The 19,780-nt window shown below is 37.0% G+C and overlaps 1 protein-coding gene and 1 pseudogene across 4 annotated transcripts in view; one reads left to right on the forward strand and one right to left on the reverse strand.

Moving 5' to 3' along the window:
• The window catches only part of FMNL2 (formin like 2), a 270,355-nt gene that overhangs the window by 114,538 nt on the left and 136,037 nt on the right, over positions 1–19,780 (reverse strand). For all 4 annotated transcript variants that reach the window (XM_011359342.2, XM_011359360.2, XM_011359351.2 and 1 more), the window contains exon 2: positions 1,443–1,526. In XM_011359342.2, coding sequence (XP_011357644.1) covers positions 1,443–1,526 — 84 coding nt within the window. The remainder of the gene's footprint in view (positions 1–1,442; positions 1,527–19,780) is intronic.
• On the forward strand, positions 6,302–6,417 carry LOC111739547 (annotated as a pseudogene).

Genomic DNA, 19,780 nt, shown 5'->3' on the forward strand with positions numbered 1-19,780 from the left:
GCCCTTTCTTGTAGCACTAACAAAACAGTCCCCCAAGACAGCTCCCCTTTGTCTGCGCCCTCCCTACTCAGAACCTATCACACTACAGCATTTTTCACACCCTTGGACCTCCCTTACTTGTGTGATTACCTTTCCTTTATATTAATTTTCCCTATTATCTTTGTTCACTGTCACAAATCACTTTTCCTTGCAATAACACGTTTAGATAATATTCATTAAAAATTAAGTCTCAAAAAAGGACATTAGTGTCAGCAAACCTTTCTTTTGGATTGCAGTCATATAAGCAATAGCTTCCTCTTCAGTTTCTATCTATTCTTGGGGCTCAAATATAGCATGGAAGAGAGAGGAGGATTTCACCACCATTTCATTACTGTTTTAGTTTAGGGGCAAACAACATACGATGAGTGCTTCAGAAATTCTATGTGAACTGCAGGTCTCTCTTTCTTAGGAAACATGGACTCTCTACCTATGGAGAACAGAAACCCCTCTGCTTCCCTGACATATCTTGTCCCCACAGAAGAGATCCAAGGGAGCTGTGTTAGGAGGAATTACAACACTCTCCAGAAATTTTCAGGGGGACAAGGGAATGGCGGAAGGGACACAATCACTCTGAAGCTCATGGCACAAAATAAAATAGCTAATAATATATAATATACAGAGCTGACTCTCTACCTTTAGAAAATAATTAGGTTTTAAAACAACTAGCCTGCATCTAGCCCCACAATAAAGGCCCCCAAAATTACTAATGAAAATGGAATACTACCTACCATTTAAAAGAATGAGGTAGAGACATATACTGACAAATATATCAAAATACAGAGGACTGTGTATATATTCATATATCTTTTCTTTGTTTTTAAAAACCAAAAACATAGAAAAAGCTAGAAGCAGACTTCAAAATCTTACCAGTAGATCTCTAAGGTACAGAATTTGGAAGGTAGAAAGAAAATGGAAAATTCCACTTTTTATTTTATATACCTCTGAAGAGTATGATTTTGTTACAATGTGTTAATGATAAAATAAAAATATCTGGAGAATAGCTAAAAACCTGAAATAATTTTTTATCAGCCTAAACAATGTTTCTTTATAAACAATTCAGCTTTCTGCATGAATATACATTAACATATGTGAATAAGGAACCTGCATTATTCAAGCAGTATAAACTGCTATGAAAATAGTAAAACAGATCTGAATTTGGTTTGTCCACTTGATTAGATTTCCCAGAAAGTCTAACTGCAAAACATCTCAAAATAAAAGAGAGTCAAAATAATGCAAGAATAAAAGAAGTCACTTTCTAACTTTTCCTCTGGTCATAAGAAACAGGAAGGCAAAGAGTCACAAAACAAATTCATTCACCTCCTGGAAAAAGTCTGATATATTTAGGAAGGAAATCTGGTTCTCTTCTTTCACTGATTCTTAATAAAAGCATCACTGTTTCTTACCTGATCACAAATCAGTTCCCACTTTTTCTCATTGTCATACTGCCGCAGTAACCTGGCTTTGTCAGGGGGTAGGTTCATAGCATTCTGGAAAAAAGAAAAAAAGGAAGAGATTTGTTACATTCTACAACAGACTGCTAATGGCTAACTCATAGAACCAAAGAATACTACTGTGGTTCTTTTATGACTTCTTTTCAATTCCTAGCATCTGATTAAACAGAAATACCCTACGGAAATCATTTAAACATCAAATCCGTTTAATGGGAGGGGAGAGACTGAAGTCTTGTGCTGGGACAGCGAAAGGGAAGAGGTCGGCTTTGAACTACACAGACTTGCATTTCAGCACAGGTAATGCATTATTTCTTTATTTAACAGTGGGCTTCCCTTCTACTCAACAAAGGTTCAGAAATTGTTGAGAGGGTATTGTCCCAATTTCTTTTTAAAGCACTGCAGTCCCACCAGACACTGAACAGAAAACACCGAAAGATAACACAGTGACTAGAGCCATTGATAGATAACACTGACTTATACTCGCTTTGACAGACAACTACAAGTAAAAGCACAGATTTAAAAAAAAAAAAAAAAATGATGATATAACTGATTCTGTTACCTCTGGGAGATGACAGCACTCCTTCAAGACATATGTTAACATGAGCAACTCCAATTCTCAGTTTAGCTGTACTGGCTTTACGAAACTGACTATGAGCTAAAAGAGATGTCTGGACAGTAGTACTCATGTAACTCCCTCCCCTCTCTGTCACTACAGTGCACCTTCTATAGTGTGGGCCATGGATTTTTTTCCATTACATTTACATGTTATTAGTCTAATGTCCCAAATAACCAATCATACACATTCTCAAGATACTTGGCTTGGGTCTGAGGTAAAATCTTTAACTACATAACATGGCAAGTGGGATAGCCCCAGAAGGAATTCATGTCTGTTCCCTTGGCCTCCCTAAAGCGCCTGTGCTCTAAACAACTGAGCTAAGTACTCAGTGTTTTACATCTACTAATTCTCCTATCTATCCCCTTGTATCAACACTCTATCCGAATCTATCAATAACACTCTATCAATAACTATCCCAAAATAAACAATACAGCTCCTTCCCTGTGCCAATTTTTGAGCACACAAATGCAAAGTTCTTGAACTTTTATTGCTCAAGTCCCCAGCTCTGCGGAGGACCTGGCTTATAGAGAAGTGATTCCCCTCGCCATGGTTACTGTCTCATGTCATCCAGTGAAACAAATTTAATAGAGACAAGGGTAGGTGAGTTATTCTGACTAAACAGAGGCAGAGAGTTAACCTTTGATGATTCTGATAGATATAAAGCATTTTCCCTTAAACTCAATCTAGCATCCAAATTGGAATGTCTAAGTAGGTGGTAGATATACAGCACTTACTAATTTGAATCTAACCTATTCGAATCTAATAAACTGTCTTCATAATATTAAATTTTTTAATGATCCTCAAAGCTGACAACATAATTAGAAGGCTTTGGACTCCAGAGTTTTCAATGGCATTGCCAAGGCTTCTCCATAGAAATACCTAAAATGGGAAAAGTATTTTCATAGGGCCTATCTCTATAGACTGCCTGCTTGAACTAGAATGGAAAAAAATCTACTTGTATTTATTTGCTATTTTAATTTTACAACATTAAACAACAACTCCTGGGATAAGGCAAAGGAGAATTCCATGTATATCTTTCTGAGGGAGCCCAATGGTATTGACCATTAAATAACCAGTCCATCATTGTTTATTTGCACCCTAGAGAGGAATTATTTCTTCTTAAACTGATGCTGACCTCGTGTAAGTGCCCCTGGGTATGATTACGCATTAAATAAGAACAGTAAGTTTATGAGGTAAGTTAAATAAGTTTTTCTCTGAGTCCTTATTAATCTCTTGCGATATAAAGGGGATAAGAAAAGAATGCCTGAACTGCAAGGTGCCAAGCACTGTATGAGGCACTTTCAATACCTAATCTCATGTTATCTTCATAATAAACCCATGGATATAATTTTCCCCATTTTATATATGAGAAAATAGACCTGGCAGAAGTTGTTTAACTTGTTCAAGGTTAAGGTTAGACAGTTTCAGAGGAGTAAAAACAGGGCCTAAACTTAGTCTGTTAGATTTCCAAGGACAAACTCCGAAAATGCTACCTTTTTTTTTTTTTTTTTTTTTGGCAGTAGGGCAAAAGTAGCAAATAACTGACTTTCTGTTACTATTCTAGTCTACTAGACACTCATGTGGGAAAAGTGTGCAAACCCTGATAAGGAATTAGATGCAGGCTCTGTTGCTACCGCAAAGAGAAAGCCAAGATGCTCCTGCCTAGATTAACTTTTATTTTAATGAAACAGTCTTCCACGTAACAAATGTTTATGAAGCACTGCTCTTTTACAAGCACTGTGCTCTGCAGCACAGTGGGGGAACCAGAAGGATATGGTCCTTGCAGAGCATCATATTATGGTTGGGGAGACACGGGTGAAAAAAACTCATTTTCTTAAACTCTGATAAGTTTCACAGAGATCATCAGAGGTCAACTTTAGATTGGACAATCTGGAAAGATCTCTTAGGAAAAAGTAACGAGATGATTCCTAAAACCAAGAGGGAGCGAGCCCGGTGAAGAGTGGACAATGGCATTCTGAGCAGAGGAAACAGGTGAAACAGCTTAGCACATCAAAACACTGAAAGAGAGTAAGCATGGCTGGAGAGAAAGTAAGAGAGGGGATGAGGGAAAGCTAAAGTTGTGGAGATAAATCATGGCTATGTCATGCCCAGCAATGTAGGCCAGGGTAAATACTTTTTATTTAATCTAAAGTACAACAGGAAGCCATTAAAGGCTTGTAAGTATGAGATGACATAATCAAGTTACATTTTAGAAAGATGACTATTATGTGCTTTGTGGACAAATGATTAAACAGCAAAAGTGGAAGCACAGAGGCCTAGGCCAGGGCAGTAGTTCAAATGAATGATGGCTTAGACGAGGGTGATGAAACATCAAATGAAGTGAAGTAGATGGATGTCAGTAATATTAAGTAAAATTGACTGGTTAGACTTAAGTAAGGGTTGAGGGAGGATGTCAAGAATTAATAATTAATGCCTTGCTTCTACCTTGAGTCACTTAGGTGAATGGTGGTTCATTTAGTAAGAGTGGCACACCTCAAAGGAAAGCACAGGTGTGGAGGAAGTAAGATTTCTAAATGGCCCTGTTTAAGTCTGAGATAGCTATGAGACATCCAAGAGAAAAGCCAAGCAGGTTACAATTCTGGAGGTTAGAAAAAAGGTACATAGCTTTCTAAATGAGAGGAGTCTTAAGAAGTCTTTTGGGGCCTGATGACTCATTATTGCTGGGAGAAGTGGCTCAACATCAGTACATCAAAACTAATACTGTGCTTGGTAATCATTCATCTAAAATAACCCCCTCTACAGGTCAAGCCTCTGAACTGCTCAGGCATACACTGCATAAGCTTAACAATTCAACAGAGATCATGAGGAAGCAGCTCTATTTAAAATCAGACACTCCACAGAGGCCTGGCTAAAGTTCAGGGATGTTGTGATTAGCCGGTAATATCTGCCCTTAAACTTTTTTTAGAGTGAACTCATTCCTTTTGTGCTGCATAGGGCAGGACTCTGGAGTCCAAGCTAAACGTTTATGCAGGTAATTCCTAAGAGTCCAAGCTATTTTCTGAGGAAAACACTGGCTCTATCTCCAGGTCCCTTTGCTACCTGTATAAAAATGGACTGCTCCTCCATCTGACTGAAAATGTAAATCAACTTCCAAGTTTTCCTAACACAATGACAACTAACTCTACTTCATACACACTTTGTGATATTCGTGACACAGAGCTCTCCTTTCCTTCTTTCCATCCATCAATCCATCCAATATTTACTGAGCTTTGACCATGTGCCGTAATAGTTGCACTGTAGTCATAGGAGAGAATTTAATCATGAAGTTGCTGCATTCAAGGACATGCCAAAGCTCCACTGAAGTCATTTGCTCCTTGAATTGAAAAGTTTAATGGGTGTTAATTACCTATGTCTAGATTGTACAAGTTCCTAGTTAAAATAAATTAGACCATCCAAGAGTATTCTTTCCGTAAGAAATGTCCCTTTGCTTCCTTTCAACCAAGCGAACTTTTAAGAATCATCTAAAATATCATTTACCATGAGAACCTTCCCCAACTACTCTAATGGCACTATACACGTCTCCATTAAAGCATCTTGCACATTGTACCCTAATAATCTGTTTCCCTACCCAAATCGTCACTTCAGGTACTTCAAGGACAATTTCTTTGTTAATCTCCGATGTCTGACACAGTATATGGCAAACAGCAGGCACTAAGCAGACTGCTGAATAAATGAAAAGCAAACTAACTTGGTCATACTGTACAGTCGAAAAATATCTTCACTGAGTCAGCATTTATGCTTTAGCTATTAACGGAGTCTAGACACCAAAGAATGCTTGTTTCTTATAAAACCTCAGTCAATGATAATGCCTATTACTTATTAGTAATTATCTCTCAAATAAGGAGTCATGGGGAAAAATATTCAAGTTCAATTCTTTTTCAATCCTGAAAAGAAAAATTATGTTTTAGGCACTCTTCTGCCATATACAGTAAACTATGAAAACTGAACTTTGTTTTTTGTTGCCAGTAAATTAAAATCAGTATCAACTATAACAATTAATCTACCAAGTGGTAGTTCAAATTTGGTTTATATTCTGGTTTTATTTTTAACTGTACTAGTTTATATTGTTTTTAAATGTGCTTTCCATCTCAGAACATTTTGAAAATAAGAATGAAACACCAAGTTTCTGGGTACTTCATGAAGAAATTAATTATGGTTAAGGAGAGTCTACGAGGTCTACGGCCATGCCACCCTGAACAAGCCCGATGTCTGATCTGGGAAGCTAAGCAAGGTCGGGCCTGGTTAGTACTTGGATGGGAGACCACCTAGGAAGACCAGGTGCCGTGGGCATAAATAATAATAATAAAATAATAATAAATAAAATAAAGAGAGTGAGTCTATACATTTGATGTTATACTTACAGATTAACTATAATATACACACAGAGCACAACGAAGGTATCCTACTCATTCAGAAACAAATAAACCCATGTCCTAGGAATACAGTTTTTTGATATCAACTCTTGTCCCAAGTCCATGAGAAATAAAATTTGGAAAATCTCCCTTTTTCCCTGATATCCTCAAGGCCCATACTGAGAAATCCACAGTGTTATGTAGACACACAGCAGTGAAAGTAAATCATACTCAAACACACCTTATATAATATAGCTCCTTTGTTCTTTTAATCTCTCAATTAAAACTTCTCAGTATTAAGTCACTAAATTGAACAACAGAAACTGTTCTATTACATAACCACCTGTACAAAAGAAAAGACGTAGTCTTTACAAGCAGTGTTGGTTATGGGAGCAGGAAAAAGCATGTCTCAAGAGAAGCGGCATAGACAATCATTTAAAGTTCTTAAATGATAGAAGAGCCACTACTTTTTTTAATTTGTGGTAAATAAAAAAAAAAGAAAAGAAAAATTTATATAAAATGTGCCATTTTAACCACATTTAAGTGTACAGTTTAGTAGTGTTAACGATAGTCACAATGTGGTATAACATATCTCTAGAACACTTTCATCGTAGGACACTGAAATTCTACCCAAACAACTCCTCATTTATCCCTCCCCAGAGCCATGACTTTATGCTACAAAAAGCAAGGAAATGTGATGAGTTGCAACCGGGTGCTTGGGCAGCACAGTACAGAATGAGATCTAATGAGGGAGATAAGGAGCAAGGACTTACCAGCTTGGCTCTTAAGTTGGACTAGCTGGATTCCAACCCTGATCTACCACTTACTTCTGGTAATCTAGGCCCACACGACTTGAATCACAAAGCAAACTAAAACGAACAAACAGTCCAGAGTTTTAAAAAAGCAAGTAATTCGAAATTGAAGGTCAGAATCAAAATTAAAGGCCAAAAACAATAAGATGTATCATTTACTGACGGTCTGATATGTCTCAGGCATGTAGGTTCTCTGCAAACATTATCCCATTTATTCTGCTTCATAATCCTCACAAGTAGGTATTATCTTCTCTATTCAACAGAGAAGGAAACTGAAGGAAGGACAAGGACTTTAATTCTTCCATGCACGAGACAGGGGCAAAGCCAGGACTCAAAAGAGAGGTCTGTATGATCACAATCTTCCCATGACACTTAAACTATGGTGTTTCTAAAATACGACGTGTCCAAGCAAAGAAATCCAACAATTCTACATGAATAACTGCAGAGATAGCCGTTAGCATGGAAGGTTAAAGTGAAAATGCACACTATTATTTGTTATTGATATTTTCAGACGAAATAATTTCATTTAACAGCAGCCTTCAATATCTTTAAAAATATGAACTAGAACCCCCAAAAAGTAACTGGATCAAATCTATAGACAGCCAGGTACTCTCTCAATTCAGCAAAACAATAAAACCCAATTTAAAAAAAAAATGAAAGCCGAGATACAAACATGAGGTAAAGTGAGGCTCTAATGAAGCAGAAGATAAACACACTAGTACAAACAGAACCTGTTATGTAATACAACCAACCCTCAGAACGGCCATCACTTTTCGTTACGGAAAGCAGGACATGCTATGCACTGGGCTTGGATGTGCGGGGAGAGCAGTAAAGAATGGCATTTAATGGTATAATATGATTTTTAATATTTGGGCTCTGGAGATGGGCCACATGGGTTGCAATCCTAACTCTACCACTCATTAATAGTGTGATCTTGGTAAATTATTTAAACTAAATTTCAGTTTCCTTGCTTGTAAAATGGAGAGGAAAGTGGTGAAAGCAATAAGGATGAAGATGATAATAATGGTACTACCTGCCACAGAGTTCGAGAAAAATTATATTTGATAATGCATGTAGTGAGCACAATGTAGGCGTATGGAAGCACTCAATATGTTAGATCTTATGATTCTCATTATTTCAGATAAAGGAGAAGTGTGAACAGGGATAGGAATATAGGAGAAGGCAGAGAAGTGTGAACTACACAGAATAAACTGAGGGTAAGGAGTGGGTAGTGTGAGACCAAGTCAGAAAGGCAGGACCTTGGATACCAGACCACAGAATTTTAAACTTATTTGACAGGCAGCAGGAAGTCATCAGCCAAGGAAATATCTAGGAAAAGCAGGCTTTTAGGGTCTTCAAATCACACTAGGTAAAGGGTTTCTCCTCTGTCAATTCTTCCCACATTGTCATTTTTTCCCTTATATCATTACTAGGACATCAGGTTGACTCACTGGATACTAAATGATATACCAATTCTGTTACGAGTTCACTTTAAAATTGCAACATCTGAGGGCAGCAGGAGGGTGGTTACAAAGTTACATGATCCATCCCTCTCTTCGACCAACCTCAAAGCCATTTCCTTCCATCATCTATATATTCTTGTTCTAAGCAACCACCTGACATCCTAAATTTTAATATTCTCCTAGCCTAAAGGATGCTGCTAAAATATATTCAGCTTCTTTCCTGGCACAGGACTCAGGAAGCCAGCCAAACAGTCCCCGAAGTGAATCATCAGTCAGTCATCTTTCACTGTCACTGTTATTCTTATTTAATCATCGAGGGTATTATCATTCGCTGTAGCCAGTGAATTCCATAATAAGAGAAATCTGCCTGTTCTCTGATCAAATTACATCTTCAAAATAAAATCTGACTGGAAAGCTGTCCTTTCTGGGGAACCTATGAGAATGAGACATATCTCTAATCTCCCATTCACAATTTTAGCTACAGTCTGCTTTCTTGGAAGGCTTTCTTTAAGGACTGAACTAAATACAAGTGACTTTTCCATACTTTTTTAATAATCAAAAAAGTACAGAGCTGGAAGAGAAGCTGCTTGTGTTTTCGTCCTATTGTCTTTTATAGGTGAGCAAACAGACTTAAAAAGGTGAAGACAATACCCACGTTCATATAACTGATTACCAGTGGTAGAACAAAGAAGCCAGGCCAACATGTCTCTGACTTTTTCCGTTATAATGAAAGAAGGCTCGTTTATATCTGTCATGTGTGTGTGCATGCGTGTTTGGGAAAATCAAATCAGATAATGCATGTGCAGTAGTTAGCACAAAGTCCTGCACACAGTAAGCACTCATATTATATACTGTTACTTTTAGTATCATCATTTTAAGGAATACGTAAATTACTATTATATTCTCCTACTTTAGGAAGCCTCCATCATTTCCTGACTATACAAGTTTTCTTATATCATAATGAGACGTACCAACATTTGCCATTGTCTCTATCATTACTCCTTGATTTGGGGCTTTGAAGTCATAGAACTCATTTTATTTGTGAAGTTATGAACTTCTAGAAAATTATACATGTTTTACCAGTAAACACAAATTAAACAAAAAACTTCCCAAAGTCTCATGTAAATTTTCCATTTTAAGTTCATCATACTTCCACTACCTTTTGCAAATGGGTATGAACAAGTGTTAATCATACACATACACACACACACACACACACACACACACATATACATATATGTGTGTGTGTGTGTGTGTATAAATTCTTCCCACATTGACATTTTTATTATTATGGCATATATATATATATATATATATATATATATATATATATATATATGTAATTTCCATTTAATTAAAAGGCCAGGTTATCATCAATATGTATGGGTGAAGCTAGGGAAGAGAGCCCCTCTTATCTATAGGACAGAAGAGCACAGCTCTAACAGTCTAGGCCAAGTTTCCCCACAGCCCATATCTCTACTACTCCCCATATATCACCAGCTTAAGTGATTCGACATCCAATAGATGCCAAAACCACACATCCTTCCTCTGGCCATCATGCCAACTCCTGAAATACAGATTCTTATATCCGAACACAAAGGGAATAAAAGAAATAAACACTCACTAAATTTCTTTCAAACCTCTTACTTGATTGTCATGAGAGGTGTGATGCCTGACTACTTGACATTTTCTGGAATTCAAACAGTTCTTTACCAACCGTCTGCTAATCGTTGTGCCAAGAGCTTTGCCTCCCTGCACACATCTGTGTACTGGGATGGAGAGTTACACTTGAGGCCACACTTAAGATGTTAGACAACTGCTTTATGGGCAACCATTTGACAATATAATAGCAAATCTATAGCTCCTCATTTGTAAAGCTGCAACTTCAAAGGCAGACTTGCTGTCATAGGCAGAATAATGACCCCTGAAGGTTTCCTCATCTAATCCCAAGAACCTGTGAATATGTTACCTTACGTATTAAGTAATTTGTAGATATGATTAAGAATATTGAGATGGGGAGATTATCTTAGACTACCTGAATGAGACTAATATAATCACAAGAGTCCTTAAAAGTGGAAGAATTTTAAGAAATGGTAAATACGTGTTGGTGAGAATGTGGGGAAACTGACACCCTCATATATTGCTGTTAGGAATGTAAAATGGTGCATCTACTGTGGAAAAGTGTGTGGTGATTATTCAAAAGTTAAATATGAAATGAATAGCTGACCCCACCCCCCCTGCCCAATTCAAGAAACTCACATAGATACCTGCACAGGAATATTTATAGCAGCATCGTTCACAATAGCCAAAAAACAGAAACGAGGGTCCATCGAGAGATGAATGGATAAACAAAATGAGGTATATACATGAAACAGAATAAAAAGAATGACGTTCCAATACATGCTACATGAACCTTGAAAACATGCTAAGAAGCCAGTCACAAAAGGACAAATACTGTATAATTCTACTTATATGAAATATCTAGAATAGGCAAAAATCACGAAGACAAAAAACAGATTAGAGGTTGCCAGTGGCTGGGGGAGTGTGGAATGGGGATTACTGCTTAATGGCTACAGAGTTTCTGTTTGGGGTAATGAAGAATTCTGGAAATAAGTAGTGATGATAGTTGCATAGCACTGTAAATTTACTTAAAGCCACTGAACTGTACATTTAAAAAATGGTTAAATGGTAAACTTCATATTATGAATATTTTATCAAACAAAAAAAAATAGTTTAAAAGAGATGAAGGCAGAAGAGAGTCAGAAGAAAGAAGTCAGAGTAATACAACCTGAGGAGGACTTCACCAGCCAGTCATTGTTGGCTTTGATGACAGAGAAAAGGGGCCACAAGCTAAGGAGTACGGCAGCCTCTAGAAGCTGAAACAGCAAAGAAATGGATCCACCCTTAGAGCTTCTAGAAATGGAGCTTTGCTGAGAACTTGATTTTCAACCAGCAAGATCAGTGTCAGGCTTCTATCGTACAAGTGTAAGATAATTAAATTGAGCTGTTTTAAGCCACTAAATTCATGGTAATTTGTTACAGAAGCAATAGGAAACTAATACTCTGGCTGACAATATTTTGGCTCCCCCAATGCATGGCTTCTCTTTTTCCAAAACACCAAAGTCCAAAGTTTTCATTCCACTACTCACTGATAATGAGCAGAGGCACAGTTTCCATTTATATGCTGCAGATTCAAATTGATAAAAGCCAGTACTTAATTACAGTAGGAGATGGAAAACCTTGGGAGACTAGATGATGTCCTAGGGTTAAATTACTGAAAAATCTAAAAGTAAAACTACCAGCTCATGAAGAGGACATGTTACAGAATAAAACTCTATCGCAGTCACAGAAACACAATAACATTGTCACAATTTAGGTTTCACTACAAGGCATGTTTATGTCTTAATGAACTTTGTTTCAAGAGATCCATGGAGCCTCTACAGACAAGCCCTGCCAAGACAGGCAGGAAAATTGGGAAGTCTTGCCTGATAGGCCTTCTTCTGACGGGTGACAAGTCTTCATTGTTCTGCTCCTAGTTCTCTCCTCCATTAGCCTGCTACTTAGCTTTTCGACCCTTACCCCTCATAGCTGTGGAAGACCACCAGGGAAACTTCTGTGTAAACATGTACAACACCCTGTTATTAAGAGCACTAAAGTAAGCACAGTTTATTATGAATCAATTTTAAAAAGATGTTAAAAAAGTGAAAGAGAACATAAAACTTGGATAACCAGTTTGAATTCAATAACTAATTCAAATAATTCATGTGCAAAAAAATACCCTTCTGATAGTAAAGCTAAAAAAAGACTGCTACTTCCTTTAATGCCACTGGTATTTTGGTGGCCAATACCAACCGTCAAAAAGTTAATTCATACACAATGTCAAAGGAAACATTTTTTTATATTAATTTTTTTTAAGTGTTCAACTCCTCAAGATGTCATAAACACTGAAAAATTTCCCTTAATAACTGACAGTGAGAATAAAATAATTCAACAACTTCAAAATCTTTTTGCAGGGACCACCAGTCACATTCTATTTTATTGATTTATCCCCCTCTGTCCTTATAACACTGCAAGTCCCTGGAGGGGTCCTTTATAGCCTTAGCCTCCGGCAAAGAACACTCAGGTGGTGCATAATAATTGTGTGCTGAATTCTGCTCACCCACACAAAGTTGTATTTTAATAAACTAAAGACATCCCCCAAGATGTTTTATCTTCTTTTAGACAAATAAATGATTAGGGCCAAAAGAAAAGTATTACATTTAGCCATCATCTATTTGCACGTTAAATCTTACATGTCTATTTCAATTCCGTAAGGAAAATATATATTTATGTGTTTATGTATAGAATATATAAAATTAAATATATATTCTTATATATACAAGAATATATAAATATATACAGATATTTAAAAGGTCCGGAATGTATATCTCGTCCCGTTCTCTAGCTTGTACCTGATCTCCTCCTCCCTACAGCCCCCACTCCATCCTTCTCTACCAACATCTATGCCTCAACCTGGGTCCTGTGTCTTCTATACACCATGCTTAGAGCTGCCTTTATGTGTTATCTCCTACAGCACTTGTTTGGGGGACCAAACATGATCATGTGTGTTGTTCTACCCTTTCACATGTGTAAGCTTTTTCCTCCAATCAGTTTGAAAGTTCTCCAGTATACTTGATATTTTCAACAATACCCTGAACACGACAGACAAACAAAACACACTCAAGAAATATTCATGAGTTAAGTAAAAACTCTCACAATACCAGCAAAACCAAAACCTTCTGATGTTTGGTGCATGGTAATTTAGATTGTATAATATGCACTACAAAACAATTATGATATTAAATAAAAGACTATATATTAAACAGCTTAACTAAATCATATATTATAAACTCAAACCCTTTGACACCTTGGTAAAAGGTATCTCTTGTTTGGGGTACAGCTTTTCGATCTTTGTTGTTTCTATCTAGGAGAGTATTACGATTTGTTTGAAGTAAAATCCATGTCATTTGAATTATTTCTGGTTTTATATTCTCACACTACAGTGATGTGTCCTAGGCATAAAGTGCTACCCAAGTGTATGATCTGGTCTCGGTCTATGATGAGGAAGAATGGCCACATCTCCACGGCATGCATCAAGCAAAGCAACAAGAATAAAACACATTCACAGGAAAGCAAACACCTACATTTACAGACAACAAATTTCTGGGAAGCAGGCCCCAAGGGTGAGCACTACTCAATTTTAAGAGCTAGACTTGGCCATGTGCAAGAAAAAGGAAGGAGAAAGCATGCAAGCAAGAGATGAAAAGGGAGAGGGAGGGAGGGAAGGAGGGAGGGAAGAAGAGATGGAATCTGATTGTATTGATTCCCTGTGCTTCCCAACTGGGTAAAGCACAACAGTAGGCCCGAGGGACATGACCCTGGCTGCTGAACTCAGTACACCCACTCAATATGTTCTAGATGTAAACACTTTTCTGTTTCCTACAAAGCAGTGTTATGCTTTTCCAAGAGAGTCATAAGTATTTGGAAAAATGCCAAAATACTACACTGGCCATTTAATCTTTGCATTCTTACATTCTATAACAACTCTACTCCCCTCACTCAAGAGATAGACCTTGCCCAACTCACACGAACCAATTTATCCTACTGCAAACTAAACCTCAAGTTCAAGTCCTAAGGACCCCAGGGATGAAGCGATACAATCTATCCAGTAAATTCCACCCAAAGAGTTTGCCAACTTCAAGTTTGCCTCTGATTTGGATCTGTCTTCTTCCAGAGAGAAATTCAACTCCAAGTATAAATGAATCACTGTTGGATATTAAGCTTTAAGGAGAAGTGACAGAGTCAAGAGAATTTCCAATTTGTGACTTAAAAAACTACCTAACTAATAGTTACTCTACTTCCTAAATGAACTTTAAAACAGAACCTGAAATACAGTCCTCCACACACTTTCCAATCTCAGGGGTTTGTTGGCTTAGTGCTGCTGCAATGTTCCATTTTAGTCAGCTGGCCCACTGACAAATAGATCCATTCATTCCTTTTCTCTCTTCTATACACATATTTATAAATGGTAAGCACAATATATTCTCTGTTATTCCACATGTTTGGGCAATAGAGACACTGTTTAATGGAGAGGTGCTACACATACCATGCATGATTTTCAATGAATACAACTTATCAGAATATATTAACACAACAGCCATATTATCATAGCTTAATCTTTTTTTAATGACTCTGAATGAACTCCAGGATTTTACAATATCTTCTGATCATCCCTATAAATTACAATGATATGCCATGTGGTTGAAATCCCTGAGGCCTGAGTTCAAATTCTAGCTATTAGAAGTTTATTTTGGCAAGTAACTAAATTTCTAAGCTTTGGTGTCTTCATCTGAAAATGAGGACAAAAGAACCTCCTTATTAGGGTCACAATGAAACGTACCTGTCATGGCAGGAGACACATGGACAGCAGTATAGTGTCTATAGAAGAGACTGTGGCTGGGGACAAAGATCTGTTCTCAGAGTTTAAAAAAAAAAAAAAGTGAGTTTATATCCTAGAACTAAAACTACTTAATATATGTTCACTAGCAAGTCACTTAGCTTTTTTTAACATTGGTTTCCTCACCTGTAACATGAGGATCCTATCCACTTCAGGGGATTTCTAGAGAAGTCTGATAGAAGAGGCTTTATACAGTAGGGTTGCCATGAAAAAAATTAAATGAGTGAACATATGTAAAGTGTTTTTCATTGAGCTCAGTGCCTGACATGTAAAGGGCTCAGTAACCTTTATCTATTGAGTACTAGAATCCAATACAACCAAGCTCAAGAAAGAGGAAGGATGAAAAACAGGAGCATCTTCACTTCTTTATCAATGTCTTTGAGAGCTTCTCAAATACACACATTCAAATGAATTTCTGGTGCTCAATACAGTGCATGTTTAGTTAATAGTCCACGTGATAAATTTAAGAGATGGCCAGGGGACCCCAATATACTACAGTGAACTCAGAAGGAAAATATAGAATTATTTTAAATTTTCGAAGAAGCAACAAAACAAAATCTCCTGACATCACACAGTTTTCACATTATACTGCACTACATCCCTGACTATGATGGCTTACCTTTGCAAAGCTGACTTTTTAGCAGTGGATGCGGTAAAAAGGAAGTAACACGAGAAAATAAAAATTGAATAGGAAATGAAAAGGGCAGTATCAAATCTGAATTCAAAGTCTGAGAAGTTGTACAGTATTCAATAGGTACATACATTGTATTACAGAAAGCTGAATTTTTTTAAGGATACAGTGAAAGTATTTTTTCTTTCAATTTACATGTAATAGTTTTCAAATAGCCACTAAATTATTAGTACATAAATACATATTAAATTGTTTGGACATAAATACTTAACAAATGGAGCAATCATCTGATTCCTTTTGGCCTAGGGGCACCATGAAAAATTACAGAGACACTACTAAGGGCACCGCAAATTAAGAAATTATTAAAAGAATTGAATGAGGGTGATTTGAGAAAAACATATTTTTCAACTAGATAAATAAAATTTTATCATAAAAAGAGATATTCTCTAGCAGTTCCTTCCATGTAAACAGTGTCACGTAATATGTAGCACTAATTACCTGTTAAACTTCAGTTTAAATAAAATTTTTTCACATGTAATTTCTAAAGAAATCTTTCAGGCTAGACACTGTTTCAAAATCATTTGAAAGAACTTAGTTTTGTGCTAGAATATTAATCTGAAATATCTGTTGTCCCGGCATAATTAACAGTGCCTTTCACTCTCAAAAGTACTCCAATCTGGATGATTAATTATACGGCCATCTTAACTTAAAGGGCAATTACATGCTGAAGAAATCAAGATGTGAATGTCTACTTGGAGCTAGGCAAGAATCAGAATTATAATACTGGGTTTCAGTTTTTTAAAAACTCAATAGCAGATGCTCAAAGGCCAGCTGAGACCAGATGACCCTTAATATCCTCCTTCTAATCCTACAGTCTTGTGACTCTGAAGTCACTGGGGCTAGACAGTGAATAAGCATGTCTAGCGGCCAAAGCTACTGTGAGTCAGGCTCTCCTTCTTGTATATTATGTTTTCAATAAGTTGTTAATAATTTGAAATAATAAGCCAAGTAATAACCTGGCCTTACTTATTTAAAGGAGAAAATGCCATAAGAAAAGCAGCTCATGAATTCTAAATTCTCATTTGTTTAAAGGTTTTTCATATTTCATTTTAAGATAGCTACGTTTGGAGCTTTTCACTAATTCAACCAATTTTTTCTTGTAACCATCCAATCTGCCCTACAGAAAATTCTAACTGCTTTTTTTTTTGTACAGAAACACACTTCTTATGCACCAATAACTTTACTTTCTTTTTATTTTAAGAAAATCAGTGACTAGATAAGGTTTCATGCTGTCTCTTGTTCATTAAAAATTAAAGATGCAATGATTTTTTTTCCTCTCTCAAAACCTCTCATGCTTTAGGGTAAAAAGGGGGAAAAAAATCTTATGACTTAATCAAATACAGATTCCTAAAGAAAAGCACATTCATGCCTGACTTTCCATAACATCCAGGACAGAGGTACTACAAATAATTTCAGCTAAATAGAGTGAGATATCGTATGATACTCTCACTCAATTTCTGAAGAACTGTGCTTCAAATGTGATGGTATTTCAAGACAAAATTGATTTCGCCCTTGCATTTTCCCACACTTTAAGGCCTAGAATGTAGGTGAATGACAGTGGCGTTTTTCTAAGCATCCTCAGAGTAGTAACATGCAGATATACACATTCCCAGGCCCCGGCCTGAGAGTACTGCCTCAGGAACTCTGGGATTCAAGCCCAGGAATTCACATGTCTTACAACTCTGGAAGAAATCCTTTTGTACATAATGTCTGCGATCTACCGATTAAAAGGCACCCCAGTGCATAAGAGAGAGGTGTACGTTCAGTGAATAACCCAATTACTCGTTTTTCACAATTTTGGTTATGAATGTATCTATTTTAAAACATGAGACACAAGTTTGGTGGAGACACAGACTAGACAGATTATTAAGAGGTCTTTCTTCATCTGCATAGGAGGAACCATGAGAAAGGAAGTTCAAACCAGAAATGGACAAACTACTTCTCACTGTGAAGTGTGTAAAACTGATCACTTATCAAGAACGAGGGTAGAAACTCAGTTGCAAGGGAACATCTTGGCTTAAATTTTAACGATTTTTTTCTTCCATATGGTAATACTTTCCCCAAATCTGTCTGATCCCTAGTAAAGAACTCACATCAGCTCAGTGCTATCTGCAGTTCTTTCCTTATGCAGCTTAGAATCTATGGTCCTGATAGATAATAGTCTCGATAAAGCACTAAAGTTTCTTGCTCCACTAGCTGTCTTTTCAGTACAGTCATCTAACAAACCCCAAATTCACATGAACTTGGTTACCAAATCTGCTCATCCTGGTATGTAAACAGCTGCGCATTGCTACAGAATACCACCGACAAGCCAACTGGTCTACCAGAGTGACAATAACCAATCTCAAATGTCCTTCAATGCTGCCCAACCATATGCCACTTCCCTGATCAATTCACTCTGCATACACACTACATCAATCCTTTTCCAGTCTCTTCAAACCTCCACTTCCAACCCCTCTCATCCCTCCCTCCTGAATCTAACCTCATCCCCTACACCTCACAAAGGAAGTGAACACCTGACACCAGAACTCGTTCCACTTCCTGTTATGAAACTTACAAACCTACCTCAAATCTGTACCTTCCTCTTCCACTCTCCTCACAAGAAAATCAAGGAAGTTTCTCTTCCTATCTTCCGAAACCATTCTCCTATATTCTCTGCTCACAGGGCAGTTGTGAAATATAAATGTTACAATCCACATATCACAAAGCACAATGTATGGCACATTACAAAGTATTCACTAAACAATAACTATTTTCGTATTAAGCTTCCTATAGAGCTATGTCCAAGTCAGCACTCCAAGGGTAAAACAATCAATCCCATATCTGAATAGGGAGAGAGAATCAGACAAGCATTTACCTCAAATAAAAATTCTCACTGCTACCACCTTCTCCTTAACTTAGGAAATAACCCATACGTTCACCACAGGAAAAACTTACCTCGTAGCCTCGTACAAGAAACAAAGAGGTAAAAGTTAAGACACCAATATTTTCTTGCCTTTGCTGATTTTAGAATTATTCGGGCTTATTTCTAAGTGGTGGGACCCAATGGTAAAAGCTGTTGCCACACGTTCCTTTTCAAACTTGTTGCGATGCACTTAGATACCAGTATTTCTTTCAGGAAGCTGTAATTTATAACATTTAAATGGACCAGAACCATTGGATCACATTCAAAGTGTATACCATCCCTTGCTGCCAATATTTAAATCACAGGGTCCACAGGACTCCATTAGGGAAACAGCACAGTATGCATGTTCACCAGACAAGTACAGTAATCTTCCTTCTGGATGAAGGAGTATTAGCAATTAATTCCAGGAACACAATCAGGCTCTTTGCTTGTCTCTATGTAAATATTCCTAAAACACCTCACACTCAAAACCCTGGGTAGTCTGGGGAATTTCTTTTCAAGCCTTACTGAATCAGCAAACTGGCTGATTCAGGTTGGATCTTCTATCTTCTATTTAAGATAATTTTTACAAATAAATGGATCCTTGGTTAGCATTTCCATTAACCTATCTGAAGTTCTTGGTATCGCCTCACACAGAATTATACTTTTATGTTATAAGATATGTCTTTTAAAAAAGTTGATGATAAATTTTCCAAGCTACCATTTAAGGAGGTCACTCTTCCAGCTGCACTGAACATAGATAAAAGTTACCTTCCCCTACCCCCAAACCGTCCCCAAGTCATTTTATAAAGGCAACGACATTCTTACACCAACAGTACACTAAAAAGAAAAGTATAAGAATGAATTAAATAAATTTAGCTTTGAGAAAGCATATTATATCACAGATTTCTATTTAGAAATTACTGGGCTACGTGCTTTGATTACAGGGGCACCA

The sequence above is a fragment of the Pteropus vampyrus genome, unplaced genomic scaffold, assembly GCF_000151845.1.
Source record: "Pteropus vampyrus isolate Shadow unplaced genomic scaffold, Pvam_2.0 Scaffold2, whole genome shotgun sequence".
Taxonomy (NCBI): Eukaryota; Metazoa; Chordata; class Mammalia; order Chiroptera; family Pteropodidae; genus Pteropus; species Pteropus vampyrus.